At 44.9% G+C, this 17,049-nt stretch overlaps 1 protein-coding gene across 1 annotated transcript in view; it reads right to left on the reverse strand.

Annotated features, from left to right (window-relative positions):
* The window catches only part of LOC121563120 (UPF0606 protein KIAA1549L-like), a 60,740-nt gene that overhangs the window by 30,473 nt on the left and 13,218 nt on the right, over positions 1 to 17,049 (reverse strand). The window contains 5 exon segments of the mRNA XM_045217280.1: positions 1,198 to 1,397; positions 8,976 to 9,014; positions 9,341 to 9,504; positions 10,479 to 10,650; positions 11,157 to 11,308. Of these exon segments, the coding sequence (XP_045073215.1) occupies positions 1,198 to 1,397; positions 8,976 to 9,014; positions 9,341 to 9,504; positions 10,479 to 10,650; positions 11,157 to 11,308 (727 nt within the window).

Below are 17,049 nucleotides of genomic sequence, written 5' to 3' on the forward strand. Positions count from 1 at the left end.
AACCATGAGTTCAGGGTCACAATATGCTCCAAAAACAATCCCTTGATCTGTCTCATAGTCTAAACTTCACCAGAACCAATACTCATTCAATCCTTGTTCTCCTGCAGCATTGTGAAAAATGAAGTCCTTTTCTGTTCCCTCGTAGAACAATTTAGCACTTGCCCTAAGGGCCCCCCTGTCCCTGTCAGATGTGGTGATTGGTTGATTCCACCTGCCCATACAGAGACACCCCTCTAATGATTCTCTATTACTCAGCATGGGGGTGGAATATGATGATGTCAGAGGACAGGAGTGTTCTATTCTATACTATTCTATTCCATTCCATTCCATTCCATTCCATTCAGTTCTAATATATTCCATTCCATTCCATTCTATTCAGTTCTAATCTATTATATTCCATTACATTCTATTGAGTTCTAATCTATTATTTGCTATTATATCATATCATCCATGGCAGCCCACAGCTGAGCTTCACCACAACTCTTACAACCCTGCCTCTTAAAGTCAGCACGTTGTCATTTGTAATTTAAAAGCCCCCAAACTGCCCCTGAATTCCACCTGACTACCCGGGACTATACCTTCAACTAGAGATGCCTGTCAACATCCACAGTATAATGACAGAAAACATGGGAAGAAAACTTGAGGCATCTCTGTAGCGCATTAGGATGTTGAGGGTTGTTATGTAGGTCTAGCCAACATCAAAGTAGGACATACAGTAAACTAAAATGAGGAAAGACGATAACACCGTGGTGACATTATTGTCTCATCCAGAACAGCATTAAGGATTTTACCCACAGGGCCAATTCACTCATAATAGTCTTATGGAAATGGATATCAAAGAAATTCCTTTAACGTAGACAAAAGCAGAGGTAAAAATACCATTCCTGAACAAACTGCTGTGAATAATCTGAGGTCAACGGATCTCAGGAAAGCTCTTAAAGACAAGTATACTAGAGTAAATGTATTCCTGAAATATCTCCCCTCTCTATATTTAACTGAATAACAATAGTCTGACGTGAATGGAGCTCAGCTACTAGCCAGTAACATCCTCTCTCCTCTGTAGGAGCACAATAGGCTTATCCAGCTCAATAACATCACATCTGATTGGCTCAACACAAAACAAGTAGTTTATGCTGCAGACATACTCCTATGCCACCCTCTGTATGGCCATGTGAGCTGTGCATGTGACTCTCGTACCTCTTGCGTATGTCCGAGTTGAGGGTCTTCTTGTTGGCGGTGCCATCCTGGTGCAGGGCCTTCTCCAGGGAGAGGGAGAGGGGGGCTTCCCGGATGGGCAGGGGCAGCACCAGGGTGTCCTGGGTCACGGGGAGGGTCTCCCCCTCCCCACCCTGTACCCGGCTCAGGTGCTGCTTGGCATAGTCGAACCCCTGGACAGGCTGTAGGGAGGACGAAGGGGGAGAGATGAGTGGAAACAAATGAATGATGGACGCAAGCTTTCAGGCTCAATGGACTTCTAATGGCACACACATGTACACACACGCACGCACACACACACACACACACACGCACACGTCAGCATATTATGTATACACATTGACAGAGACATACACAAATTTAAAGAGACGTACACACATTTAAAGAGACATACAGGCAGTCACATAGACACACACATTCAGACAGACCATCGAAATGCCTAAATGATTTATTCTAAAAAATATTTTCAGAACTGTAGTTCATGTATTAATGGGATATCTATCCTGTGTCTTGAACTCCATAAACAGAGTTTGTATGAAGACTTGTTTATCTCACTTTCTCTCCAGCTAATGTCTAATAAATGAATCACAGTGGGCAATACAAATATGAGATTCAAAGACTTTCTAATATTCTAATGTAGTCAGACTCCAGCCAGAAGAGGAGAGAGACACAGTGGGGTTTATATAAAAGTATTTCAAACACACACACACACACACACACACACACACACACACACACACACACACACACACACACACACACACACACACACACACACACACACACTGAGGTGTGGATGGTGGTGAGGTTTTCACACAGACTAAAAGTGCTGGCTACATGGGCTGTGAGAGGAGTGGTTCTCAGAGAGGTATCACTGAGAGGTATCACTTTTCAATTTGTTTTTTCCCCAAGTGATGTATACAAAAAAAAGGTATTTGTCCATCCCTCATATTGACTACTGGACTGCTCCAACACAGCAAGAACCAGCTCTAGTCCCATGGGTTCACTCCTCAGGGTACCCAGCACATTCCACAGTTTCTGCCTCAATAGTTCCTACCTCAATATACTGTAAAGACTTGCTGATGGTGCAAAGACAGACAGAAACAAACAGAGAGAGTGAAAGGTGGACACACAGACAGGCAGAGGGATATCCCTTTGGTAAACATAATGGAGCTTCTATCATTGATCCACTGATGGTGGATAGGCTACTGCAAGTAGACTACCGGAAACTCACACACACACGCACTAACACACACACACACACACAAACACATGCTAAGCTACAGGACTTTCTCTACCACAGACTAGAATATGTTCCGGCATTAATCCGATGGCATTGAGGAGCTAACCACATCATTCACCGGCTTCATTAATAAGTGCATCGACGACGTCGTCCTCACAGTGATCGTCCGTACATATTCCAACCAGAAGCCATGGATTACAGGCAATATCTGCACTGAGCTAAAGGTTAGGGCTGCCGCTTTAAAGGAGCGGGACACTAATCCGGACTCTTTTAAGAAATCCCGCTATGCCCTCCGACGAACCATCAAACAGGCAAAGCGTCAATACAGGTCCAAGATCGAATCCTACTACACTGGCTCTGACGCCCGTCAGATGTGGCAGGGCTTGCAAACTATCACGGATTACAAAGGGAAACCCAGCCATTAGCTGTCCAGTGATGCGAGCCTACCAGAAGAGCTAAATACCTTCTATGCTCGCTTCGAGGCTAACAACACTGAACCATGCATGAGAGCACCAACTGTTCCGGACGACTGTGTGATCACGCTCTCCGTGCGCTGACCAGCTGGCAAGTGTCTTCACTGGCATTTTCAACTTTTCCCTGACCCAGTCTGTAATACCTACATGTTTCAAATCAGAGCACCATAGTCGCTGTGCCCAAGAACGCCAAGGTAACCTGTCTAAATGACTATCGCCCTGTATAACTCACATCTGTAGCCATGAAATGCTTTGAAAGGCTTGTCATGGCTCACATCAACACCATCATCCCAGACACCCTGGGCCCACTCCAATTCGCATACCGCCACAACAAATCCACAGATGACGCAATCTCTATTGCACTCCACACTGCCCTTTCCCACCTGGACAAAAGGAACACCTACAGTGGGAAGAACAAGTATTTGATACACTGCTGATTTTGCAGGTTTTCCTACTTACAAAGCATGTAGAGGTCTGTAATTTTTATCATAGGTACACTTCAACTGTGAGAGACGGAATCTAAAACAAAAATCTAGAAAATCACATTGTATGATTTTTAAGTAATTAATTTGCATTTTATTGCATGACATAAGTATTTGATCACCTACCAACCAGTAAGAATTCCGTCTCTCACAGACCTGTTAGTTTTTCTTTAAGAAGACCTCCTGTTCTCCACTCATTACCTGTATTAACTGCACCTGTTTGAACTCGTTACCTGTATAAAAGACACCTGTCCACACACTCAATCAAACATACTCCAACCTCTCCACAATGGCCAAGACCAGAGAGCTGTGTAAGGACATCAGGGAAAAATTGTAGACCTGCACAAGGCTGGGATGGGCTACAGGACAATAGGCAAGCAGCTTGGTGAGAAGGCAACAACTGTTGGCGCAATTATTAGAAAATTGAAGAAGTTCAAGATGAAGGTCAATCACCCTTGGTCTGGGGCTCCATGCAAGATCTCACCTCGTGGGGCATCAATGATCATGAGGAAGGTGAGGGATCAGCCCAGAACTACACGGCAGGACCTGGTCAATGACCTGAAGAGAGCTGGGACCACAGTCTCAAAGAAAACCACTAGTAACACACTACGCCGTCATGGATTAAAATCCTGCAGCGCACGCAAGCTCCCCCTGCTCAAGCCAGCGCATGTCCAGGCCCGTCTGAAGTTTGCCAATGACCATCTGGATGATCCAGAGGAGGAATGGGAGAAGGTAATGTGGTCTGATGAGACAAAAATTTAGCTTTTAGGTCTAAACTCCACTCGCTGTGTTTGGAGGAAGAAGAAGGATGAGTACAACCCCAAGAACACCATCCCAACCGTGAAGCATGGAGGTGGAAATATCATTCTTTGGGGATGCTTTTCTGCAAAGGGGACAGGACGACTGCACCGTATTGAGGGGAGGATGGATGGGGCCATGTATCGCGAGATCTTGGCCAACAACCTCCTTCCCTCAGTAAGAGCATTGAAGATGGGTCGTGGCTGGGTCTTCCAACATGACAACGACCCGAAACACACAGCCAGGGCAACTAAGGAGTGGCTCCGTAAGAAGCATCTCAAGGTCCTGGAGTGGCCTAGCCAGTCTCAGACCTGAACCCAATAGAACATCTTTGGAGGGGAGCTGAATGTCCGTATTGCCCAGCGACAGCCCCGAAACCTGAAGGATCTGGAGAAGGTCTGTATGGAGGAGTGGGCCAAAATCCCTGCTGCGGTGTGTGCAAACCTGGTCAAGACATACAGGAAACGTATGATCTCTGTAATTGCAAACAAAGGTTTCTGTACCAAATATTAAGTTCTGCTTTTCTGATGTATCAAATACTTATGTCATGCAATAAAATGCAAATTCATTACTTAAAAATCATACAATGTGATTTTCTGGATTTTTGTTTTAGATTCCGTCTCTCACAGTTGAAGTGTACCTATGATAAAAAATTACAGACCTGTACATGCTTTGTAAGTAGGAAAACCTGCAAAATCGGCAGTGTATCAAATACTTGTTCTCCCCACTGTATGTGAGAATACTGTTCATTGACTACAGCTCAGCGTTCAACACCATAGTGCCCTCCAAGCTCATCACTAAGCTAAGGACCCTGGGATTAAACACCTCCCTCTGCAACTGGATCCTGGACTTCCTGACGAGCCACCCCGAGGTGGTGAGAGTAGGCAACAACACATCCGCCACGCTGAACTTCAACACGGAGGCCACTCAGCGGTGAGTGCTTAGTCCCCTCCTGTACTCCCTGTTCACCCACGACTGCGTGGCCGCGCATGACTCAAACACTATTATTACGTTTGCCGACGACATGACGGTGGTAGGCATGATCACCGACGATGATGAGACAGCCTATAGAGAGGAGGTCAGAGACCTGGCAGTGTGGTGCCAGGACAACAACCTCTCCCTTAACGTCAGCAAGACAAAGGAGCTGATCTGGACTACAGGAAACGGAGGGCCGAGCACACCCCCATCCACATCGATGGGGCTGTAGTGGAGCAGGTCAAGAGCTTCAAGTTCCTCTGTGTCCACATCACTAAGGAATTGTCATGGTCCACACACACCAGCACAGTTGTGAAGAGCGCACAACGATGCCTCTTCCCCCTCAGGAGGCTGAAAAGATTTGGCATGGGCCCTCAGATCCTCAAAAAGTTCTACAGCTGCACCATTGAGAGCATCTTGACTGGCTGCATCACCGCTTGGTATGACAACTGCTCAGCATCTGACCGCAAGGCGCTACAGAGGGTAGTGCGTATAGCCCAGTACATCCTGCATCCAGGACCTCTATACCAGGCGGTGTCAGAGGAAGGCCCTAAAAATGGTCAAAGACTCCAGACACCCAAGTCATAGACTCTTCTCTCTGCTACCTTACGGCAAGCAGTACCAATGCACCAAATCTGGAGCCAACAGGACCCTGAATAGCTTCGATCCCCAAGCCATAAGACTGCTAAATAGTTAGTTTGTTAACCAATAGCTACCCGGACTATCTGCATTGACCCTTTTTGCACTAACTCTTTTAAATCATCTGGATAAGAGCGTCTGCTAAGTTACTAAAATGTAAATGTCATCACATATGCTGCAGTTACTGTTAATTATCTATCCCGTTGCCTAGTCACTTCATCCCTACCTATATGTACATATCTACCTCAATTACCTCATACCCCTGCACATCGACTCTGTACTGGTAGCCCGTGTATATAGCCAAGTTATCGTTACTTATTCATTGTGTTATTATTTTTGTATTTATTGCTTGTGTTATAATTTTTCTATTGTTCTATTATGTATCTGTATTTCTCTCTGCATTGTTGGGAAGGGCCTGTCAGTAAACATTTCACTGTTAGTCTACATCTGTTGTTTACGATGTTTACAATGTGATTTGATCCTGCTTGTTATTCCATCTTCACACTAAAGTTTCGACAAACGCTCCCTCTTGGGATACTCCTATACTGCAAAATATGGACCATGTCTTTGCATAGAAAAATAACATTGGTGATTGGTTATTGTATTACTGTAATGGTGAACTAACTGATCTATAATGCCAACCAAACTGATACAAACAATAGCGAAATCACAACGCATACAGTGGGAAACTAGGTCAGAACAGGGGTGTGTGCGTGTGCGTGTCTGCTGCTTAAACAAAGACAAATTAGGTCTAGAAGGTTAACAATGAGAGTACATACATTATTAGACATATACGTAGAAGGGAGTTAGGTGTAATGGTATAGGTAGGACCTGGTGTGTATTTATACTGCGTACTGAGCCAGGAGAATCATTAGTGTCTCGGCTAGCCTACTTCTACCCAATTAAGATGAGAACATCTGACCTTGTTCCAGCAATATGCACAGAGAACTCGTTTCAGAGCATACACAGGCATACACAGGCATACACAGGCATACACACTAGGTTTGGGCAGAATACCGTATATACCGTATACCGGGGTATTTGGAAATAGCCACAGGATGGTTTTTCAATATCTTCAATACCATTGAAACTATTTATTTTAAGTTTTTCAATACTTTTTATATTTGTAGCTACTTCAGTAAATACCTGCAGTCAACTGGTGCAATATGTTAGGAGATAAAGCAGATCACGTTCTTCATTTCACCTGTCACATTATTATACATCATGTAGCTTTTACCATGAAGCTTGAGCCAGTTACGTGTTTCTTTGTAAACAGCACAATGGGAGAAAGTGGGAGCAGGTGAGACCAGCTGTGTATTGACAGGGGTTGTGTTTTATATTGAAAGTCAACAGTGTTTTTTTGCTTCAATAGAATGATCAGGGACGTGCAACTATAGTTTTCCTTCACAGAAAATACATTAGTGCAACACATTCGGCAGAAAATAGCTTCATTTACATCAGATGACAACAGAAGTTAAACACTATTTGGCTGGCAGCCACACAAGTAAATTAGCTTACAATGAAAAAGCAAGGTATTTTTTGCAAAAACAATGCATGGCCATCATATTTCTAATGTTTATCATAGAAAGAATGTAGCCAGCTACATTTTCTAATGTTTTGCTTAAAGTTAATCTTGAATTTGACCAGAGAAAAGAAGACTGGCTACACTGAGTAAAGAAGATCCACATCAGTCAGAGTGTCACGAGTTACAAAGCCAGAACCCAGAAGCAGACCAGGACAAGGTAAGTTGAAACGAAGGTGAGTGTTTATTTACAAGTTCAAGAGTGATGCTGAATAATCCAGGGAACAGAGCGGGCGGCGTTGATTAGTTGTTGGGGGTGCAGTGGTTGATTCAATCATGGCTCGGCAGCCGCCGACCACCAGGCAGAGGTTGGATGAAGGTTCCGGACGAGTGACTGCAGATGGAACAAAACGGAGGTAAGTAAACAATAAATCAACAAGGTGCAAAACAACAAAACTAACGCTAGAAGCTCTACGACTGATACTCTGGTAAACCTACTGTTCATGGCTAACGATCCGGCAGGGAATGGATGTTAGGCCAGAGCCTAAGAAGGGTGATGATCAGGACCAGGTGTGCAGATTGCTGATGGGATGCAGGTGCGGAAATCAAGAGAGCTCCCCGGAGCGTTCCAGAACCCTCGGGAAACTGGAGATCCCGAGCAGAAAAACTAGTCCACAGACAGGACCCGACTCAGACTGCCGGGATCGTTACACAGAGTGTTGTCTGCTGATAGAATGCCCGTCGAGCAGAAATTACAATGAGAAGCATTTTACATCTGCGTTTACAAAACGCAGCAAGATATTTCTTATGCATTTAATTTTTTTTCTGCGTGAACTTGCTAGTTATCTAAGTAAGTGACTGAATGAATAAGGTGAGGGGGCATCATATTGTGTTAGCTTTCTGCAGCGTTTGAGAAGTCAAAGCCAAATGTCCAAACTCACAAAAAATTACATTCGGTTGCTCCTACCTATATATGTATAACCTTATGAGCTGGATTGCCTGTGTTTTCAATTCGTATATTTTTGTTTGCGCTCGTTAGCATATTTAGCTAGCAGCCTCCATGGAAATGTGCTATTAGTTGTGCTAATTTTGTTAGCATTCTGGTAATAGATGCCCAATGGGCTTTTTTGTTCTTTTTCTGGAGTCCCCTTGTGTACTAAGCCGGTAATACCGTAAATCCCGGGATGAAAGAAGGACGGTATAAAGATATGAAAATCTGGATACCGCACATCCCTAATACACACACACACACACAGTCTCGTATACAAACACACCCATAACATTTTATAGGGACTTTCAGATTACTCAAATTTAATTTAAACTACAGCATATCCGTATCCCTACTTCGTATGCCAGTCAAACACCCCATAACCCTGCGCTCCCCTAGTAGACACACACCAGTGGAGGACAGCTCATAATAATGGCTGAAACGGAGCTAATGGAATGGCATCAAACCATGTGTTTGATGTAATTCATACCATTCCACCATTCCGCTCCAGTCATTACCATGAGCCCATCCTCCCCAATTAAGGTGCCACTAACCTCCTGTGACACACACAGCTCCGAGCTCAGACTGACGCTAACTGCTCACAACAAGGACAGACAACAGAGAGAAACAAGGTAGATACCTGGTGGTAATATCCTGTAACATCCCTCCGATATGCCGTCTGAAAAACATGAGAAACAACGTCAACATTTCATCATCCATTTCCTTCCCCCGTCTCTCTTCTGAGAGTTTGATCTTAGGCTGAAGACATGCACTGCAAAAATAGGCAATCATCTGCTAGGTTTACTCAAACAATGAATTTACTTGACGTCTTACCAAGATTAATCATCTTACCGCACTGGCAGATCATTTTGCTTATTTCAACCTAAAACAGGCTTGTTTTTTTGGGTTAGGGAAATCAACTCAATACAATAAATGTTTTGCTGTGTGTCTCAAGTTTTCATCTGGATTTGCCTCTACCTGGTGTGTGTGTGTGTGTGTGCCCACCTTGACACGGGGGTTGAGGTTGCCCATGGCGTCGGCTTTGAAGTCACTCTTGTTCTTCCGGCAGAGCACTGCGGTGATGATGATGATAATGAGCGTTACCACGGCGATAGGGGCCAGCACCGCGGCGATGATCCACAGGTTGTTGGGAGGATTCTTCACCACGGCTACAAGGGGAAACACACAGGAACACTTTGTGAGAGCACCTATCAACACACACATACACAACATATTTCCCTCCTTTTGTGGTGCTGTGTATAAGAATTCTCATCATGTAATCATCAATTATAAAACACACAGTAACAGTAGATATGTTTTACTGAGGTAAATGTGTCTGCAGTGAAACATTTCCATCACTGATGGCATCAAGCAACATCACAGCAGTAGTCCATCCTCTCCCTTCATTATACTGTACCTCTACAGACACATCTCATACTGTTCTCACTTCCATTAGCAGGTACAGCAATCTGAAAGCAATACAATAATTATATGCTAAAAATACTGTCAAGAAAAAACTCCCCCAATGTGAGTAATAATGTGAGTGTTATGCCTGAGGCTTTTCATTGTGCTGTCTAGTTCTGTGAGGGTACAATAAGAAGCTTACCCTTTACATCTAAAACACAGAGATAGTATGTCCTGTACTGTACACCCACTCTCACACAGAGACATACAGCTCTGACAGATCTTAGCCTGTTAGTACACAGGAAACAGAGTGCGGAGGAACTTTATAAAGATATGCACATAGAGGGAGACTCACACATGCACACACACACACATTCTTGATTTGATTTGACACAGATTCAGAAATGCAATCTCTGTCTCTCTACGCCTCTGCATCTCTCTCTCTCTCTCTCTCTCTCTCTCTCTCTCTCTCTCTCTCTCTCTCTCTCTCTCTCTCGCTCTCTCTCTCTCTCTCTCTCTCTCTCTCTCTCTCTCTCTCTCTTCTCTCTCTCTTCTCTCTCTCTCTCTCTCTCTCTCTCTCTCTCTCTCTCTCTCTCTCTCTCTCTCTCTCTCTCTCTCTCTCTCTCTCTCTCTCTCTCTCTGTATAGCTTGAGTTCTCTCTCTCTCCATCCCCATCCATTCACCCACCAACCCACCCAACCACATACACACCCATCCATCCAAGAGGAGGTATACGTACGTTCAGCCTGCAGCTGAACGAAGTAGCCCAGTGTGAGGGCCATGGTCTGAGAGTCCAGCGTGTTCAGGACCTTGGCGGCTGACGTGCCTGGTAACGGAAGACCGTTCAACTGAACGTAGTAGGTCATCTCTGCTGGGTTCTTCTGACCCATCACTCGACGGATACTCACCATCTGAGTGGATATGGGAAGGGTTAAAACAAGTATACTCAGATTGAAGCGCCTACATATTTCATTGTGGGTTAAAATAATACAGTCAAAATCATTATAGTTCCAGGAAATAATCTTACAGTACACTGCCAATGCCACCTATGGACATGAAGGGGTCATAGATCTTCTAACAGTAAGTTGCTTCATACAGTAGTTCTTTATAAAACAATACAATGATAAATATGATAACACAATGACTAATGGGTAGAAAACATGTGTGGTTAGCCCAGTAATCATTATTGAAATGAATTGCATAAATACCATCAGCACCTTTACCTTTAATATATTTAACCTCTATAATAAGATGGAAATCCCTCTAATTAAGTTGTGTGTGTGTGTGTGTGTGTGTTTGTGTGTGTGTGTGTGTGTGTGTGCCTGCATGTATGAGGGGCAGACCCCCCAGGCCAGACTTAGTCTATCCCAAGTAGAGGCCACCCTGCCTGCGTTGCAGTGCCAGCTCTGCTCCCTACCTGGACAGTGTAGCTGTCCACGGTGGTGGCTCTCCTGAAGCGAGTGCCCTGCTGGCGAGCAACCACAAACAGATCAGCCAGGCGCTGCTCCATGACACTGGCAAAGCTCTGGTACTGGCTCTCAAGAGATGAGTTATCCACATCCAGGATGACTGCAGGGAGAGGGTGAGTGGGGAGTGGGGGGAGAGAGAAGGGGAGAGAGGGAGAGGAGAGAAATTTGAGAAGGAAGTAAGGCGACAGGAGAGAAAGTGAGAAGGATGAGAATAAGAGAGAGAGAGAGAGAGAGAGAGAGAGAGAGAGAGAGAGAGAGAGAGAGAGAGAGAGAGAGAGAGAGAGAAATGTTAGTAAAGGCAGTACCCCTGGTTATTTATCTCTAACAGTATATCATATTATCTGTCAGCAGACCTTGGTCCGGCCCTGCCTCTCTCTCCTCTCTCTTTCTTCCCAGAGAGACAGTACGGGATGCAAAGTACCATCCCACAGATACTTCCCTCCATAAAAAGAGCAGAGGCTACACATACACACACTACGCATATCTGAACACACATCGGCATGCACACACGTCTACAAAAGCATCTACACAAGAATCTACACATCTACACAGCCCAGACCTGATCTGATTCATCTTCACACATAGCTACACAGTACAAAGGGCTCCGGAAATATGTTTTGTTTAACCACATCACTTCCATCAGTCATTAGTCATGGTGACAGCGGTCTAAGGCACTGCATCTCAGTGCTTGAGGCGTCACTACAGACCCCCTGGTTCGATTCCAGGCTGTATCACAACCGGCCATGATTGGGAGTCCCATAGGGTGGCGCACAATTGGCCCAGCGTTGTCCGGGTTTGGCCGATGTAGGCCGTCATTGTAAATAAGAATTTATTCTTAACTGACTTGTCTAGTTAAATAAAGGTAAAATAAAATATTATCAAAATATTTAAAAAAAAAATAAGAACAAATATAAATAAGAAAAAAGTGACAGAATTGGTGGTCATGGTCCAGTCATGGTACGCTAGTGACAGAATGAAGGTCATGGTCCAGTCAGGGTACGCTAGTGACAGGATGGTAGGCCATGGTTCAGTCATGGTACGCTAGTGACAGAATGGTAGGCCATGGTTCAGTCATGGTACGCTAGTGACAGAATGGTAGGTCATGGTTCAGTCATGGTACGCTAGTGACAGAATGGTAGGCCATGGTTCAGTCATGGTACGCTAGTGACAGAATGGTAGGCCATGGTTCAGTCATGGTACGCTAGTGACAGAATGGGGGGTCATGGTCCAGTCATGGTACACTAGTGACAGAATGGTAGATCATGGTCCAGTCATAGTACGCTAGTGACAGAATGGAGAGTCATGGTCCAGTCATGGTACGCTAGTGACAGAATGAGTAGTCATGGTCCAGTCATGGGACGCTAGTGACAGAATGAGTAGTCATGGTCCAGTCATGGGACGCTAGTGACAGGATGGGTAGTCATGGTCCAGTCATGGTACGCTAGTGACAGAATGGGTGGTCATGGTCCAGTCAGGGTACGCTAGTGACAGAATGGTAGGCCATGGTTCAGTCATGGTACGCTAGTGACAGAATGGTAGGCCATGGTTCAGTCATGGTACGCTAGTGACAGAATGGGTTGTCATGGTCCAGTCATGGTACGCCAGTGACAGGATGGTAGGCCATGGTTCAGTCAGGGTACGCTAGTGACAGAATGGTTGGCCATGGTTCAGTCATGGTACGCTAGTGACAGAATGGTTGGCCATGGTCCAGTCATGGTACGCTAGTGACACAATGGGTGGTCATGGTTCAGTCATGGTACGCTAGTGACAGAATGGGGGGTCATGGTCCAGTCATGGTACGCTAGTGACAGAATGGGAGGTCATGGTTCAGTCATGGTACGCTAGTGACAGAATGGGGGTCATGGTTCAGTCATGGTACGCTAGTGACAGAATGGGTGGTCATGGTTCAGTCATGGTACGCTAGTGACAGAATGGAGGGTCATGGTCCAGTCATGGTACGCTAGTGACAGAATGGTGGGTCATGGTCCAGTCATAATACGCAAGTGACAGAATAGAGAGTCATGGTCCAGTCATGGTGGGCTCCCGAGTGGCGCAGCGGTCTAAGGCACTGCATCTCAGTGCTTGAGGCATCACTACAGACCCCCTGGTTCGATTCCAGGCTGTATCACAACCGGCCATGATTGGGAGTCCCATAGGGTGGCGCACAATTGGCCCAGCGTTGTCCGGTGTAGGCCGTCATTTTAAATAAGAATGTGTTCTTAACTGACTTGCCTAGTTAAATAAAGGTAAAATAAAATATTATCAAAATATTTTTAAAAAAATAAGAACAAATATAAATAAGAAAAAAGTGACAGAATTGGTGGTCATGGTCCAGTCATGGTACGCTAGTGACAGAATGAAGGTCATGGTCCAGTCATGGTACGCTAGTGACAGGATGGTAGGCCATGGTTCAGTCATGGTACGCTAGTGACAGAATGGTAGGCCATGGTTCAGTCATGGTACGCTAGTGACAGAATGGTAGGCCATGGTCCAGTCATGGTACGCTAGTGACAGAATGGGTCTCATGGTTCAGTCATGGTACGCTAGTGACAGAATGGAAGGTCATGGTTCAGTCATGGTACGCTAGTGACAGAATGGAGGGTCATGGTTCAGTCATGGTACGCTAGTGACAGAATGGGTGGTCATGGTTCAGTCATGGTACGCTAGTGACAGAATGAGTAGTCATGGTTTAGTCATGGTACGCTAGTGACAGAATGGGGGGTCATGGTTCAGTCATGGTACGCTAGTGACAGAATGGGGGTCATGGTTCAGTCATGGTACGCTAGTGACAGAATGGGGGTCATGGTTCAGTCATGGTACGCTAGTGACAGAATGGGAGGTCATGCTTCAGTCATGGTACGCTAGTGACAGAATGGAGGGTCATGGTTCAGTCATGGTACGCTAGTGACAGAATGGTGGGTCATGGTTCAGTCATGGGATGCTAGTGACAGAATGGGAGGTCATGGTTCAGTCATGGTATGCTAGTGACAGAATGGGAGGTCATGGTTCAGTCATGGTACGCTAGTGACAGAATGGTAGGCCATGGTTCAGTCATGGGACGCTAGTGACAGAATGGGTGGTCATGGTTCAGTCATGGTACGCTAGTGACAGAATGGGAGGGTCATGGTTCAGTCATGGTACGCTAGTGACAGAATGAGTAGTCATGGTTCAGTCATGGTACGCTAGTGACAGAATGGGGGGTCATGGTTCAGTCATGGTACGCTAGTGACAGAATGGGGGGTCATGGTCCAGTCATGGTACGCTAGTGACAGAATGGGGGGTCATGGTTCAGTCATGGTACGCTAGTGACAGAATGGGGGGTCATGGTTCAGTCATGGGATGCTAGTGACAGAATGGGAGGTCATGGTTCAGTCATGGTACGCTAGTGACAGAATGGGAGGTCATGGTTCAGTCATGGTACGCTAGTGACAGAATGGGGGGTCATGGTTCAGTCATGGGATGCTAGTGACAGAATGGGAGGTCATGGTTCAGTCATGGTATGCTAGTGACAGAATGGGGGGTCATGGTTCAGTCATGGGATGCTAGTGACAGAATGGGAGGTCATAGTTCAGTCATGGTATGCTAGTGACAGAATGGGGGGTCATGGTTCAGTCATGGTACGCTAGTGACAGAATGGTAGGCCTTGGTTCAGTCATGGTACGCTCGTGACAGAATGGGAGGTCATGGTTCAGTCATGGTACGCTAGTGACAGAATGGGGGTCATGGTTCAGTCATGGTACGCTAGTGACAGAATGAGTAGTCATGGTTCAGTCATGGTACGCTAGTGACAGAATGGGGGGTCATGGTTCAGTCATGGTACGCTAGTGACAGAATGGGAGGTCATGGTCCAGTCATGGTACGCTAGTGACAGAATGGGGGGTCATGGTTCAGTCATGGTACGCTAGTGACAGAATGGGAGGTCATGGTTCAGTCATGGTACGCTAGTGACAGAATGGTAGGCCATGGTTCAGTCATGGGACGCTAGTGACAGAATGGGAGGTCATGGTTCAGTCAAGGTACGCTAGTGACAGAATGGGGGTCATGGTTCAGTCATGGTACGCTAGTGACAGAATGGAGGTTCATGGTTCAGTCATGGTACGCTAGTGACAGAATGGGGGGTCATGGTCCAGTCAGGGTACGCTAGTGACAGAATGGTGGGCCATGGTCCAGTAAGACTATTTCCCTGACCCATTTGTAGATGTATTTTACAATGGACAGGGGATGTTCAGTAAAACAACATAGTCACATGGTTTAAGACCTCTGTACTCTAGTGACAGAATGGGTAGTCATGGTGACCTCTGTAAGACCTCTGTACTCTACTTCTACTCATTGAATTACACAGTTAACAAGGGCAGAAGCAATTATACAATACATTGATAACATCATTGTTCAATGATGTCAATCAATCAAGATCATATCAAATATACAATATTGATGTATTGCTCCATGTCTCCGCAACGACGATCAATCAACAACAGCTATGATACGCCATTGTGCATTCCATTGGTAGTGTGTTCAGAGTCTAGGCATCAGATAAGAAAGCATGGAATATTTCAGAGGAATTCAATATCTCAAGGGTGCACTGTTAGAGTAGCTTAAATAATAAATAAGGTAACCAATGGAAGGAATAGGATAAAATAATCAAATCACAATTTATTTAAAGTGCATTTAACAAAAGCCTCAATACAGAAATATCATAAAAATCATAAAAATGAATGAACCCTTTCCACTCACAGCCAGTCATCCCGTATATGGGTTGAAAATGCCAGATCTTGTCATTGATAAGTGCTGTTATAAACTTGAGCACCGAGCGCAACAGGAAGTTGCCCCAGTCCCTCCCACTATTGGGATACTTCTGCACATTTGTTGTTGTCTGAGTGAGGGTAATGCTGTAAATCGAGAGGAGTCGATGTGTTCTGAAGGATGACATGTTGACGATTATAATATATACCGCTTTGAAGTCATACAAGCAAATCACACACCCATGAGTCCAAATGTGCAGTTCATATTTCCATTTTTTGAAATTTCATAATTTACAGTATCTATGTTTAAGATCACTATGTATGATACACAGTTACAAGGATGACATGCATATACCCTGTGTTGTCCTGAACAGAATTAGCCTATGTTTGTCATATTGTGAAGACATTTTGTCGCAGAATAAACACTTGAATGCACTCATGAAATAACAACAGTAATTGTGTGATGGTGGGGAAGCAGGGCTGTGTTCCAAACAAAAAACTACCAGTGTGCTTGCTTCAGTTCCTCAATGGCAAAGCTAGGAGAGCTCAATAAAGCCCCTTATAGTTGAAGGCTCCTTCCTTGAGTCATAAAAGTGCATTGAAATGACTTAGGAACTGTGCACAGTTTGGAGAGGTGTGTGGCCACTTGGAGACACCCGTTAGACCTCTCACTCAAACCCTTGTGAACCCCTGTTTTTTCTTATCCTGCACCTACTCCAAAATGTCAATGAATATTCTTATTATGTTACTGAATGTATAGAGAGAATTTCCAGATTTCATTACTGACAAATGCTGTGAAAAGTACAGTAAATGTAAAATGCACATAAAATTCAAATGCTCTTTCAATTGCTACACTCTTAGAAAAAAAGGTGCTATCTAGAACCCAAAAGGGTTCTTCAACTGTCCCCATAGGAGAACCCTTTGAATAACCCTTTTTGGTTCCAGGTAGAACCCTTTTGGGTTCCATGTAGGAGCCTTTCCACAGAGGGTTCTACATGGAGCCCAAAAGGGTTCTACGTGGAACCAAAAAGGGTTCTACATGGAACCAAAAAAGGAGTTCTCCTATGGGTACAGCCGAGTGTAGGTTGTACCATGGTCA

This window comes from Coregonus clupeaformis, unplaced genomic scaffold, assembly GCF_020615455.1.
Source record: "Coregonus clupeaformis isolate EN_2021a unplaced genomic scaffold, ASM2061545v1 scaf0994, whole genome shotgun sequence".
Lineage (NCBI taxonomy): Eukaryota > Metazoa > Chordata > Actinopteri > Salmoniformes > Salmonidae > Coregonus > Coregonus clupeaformis.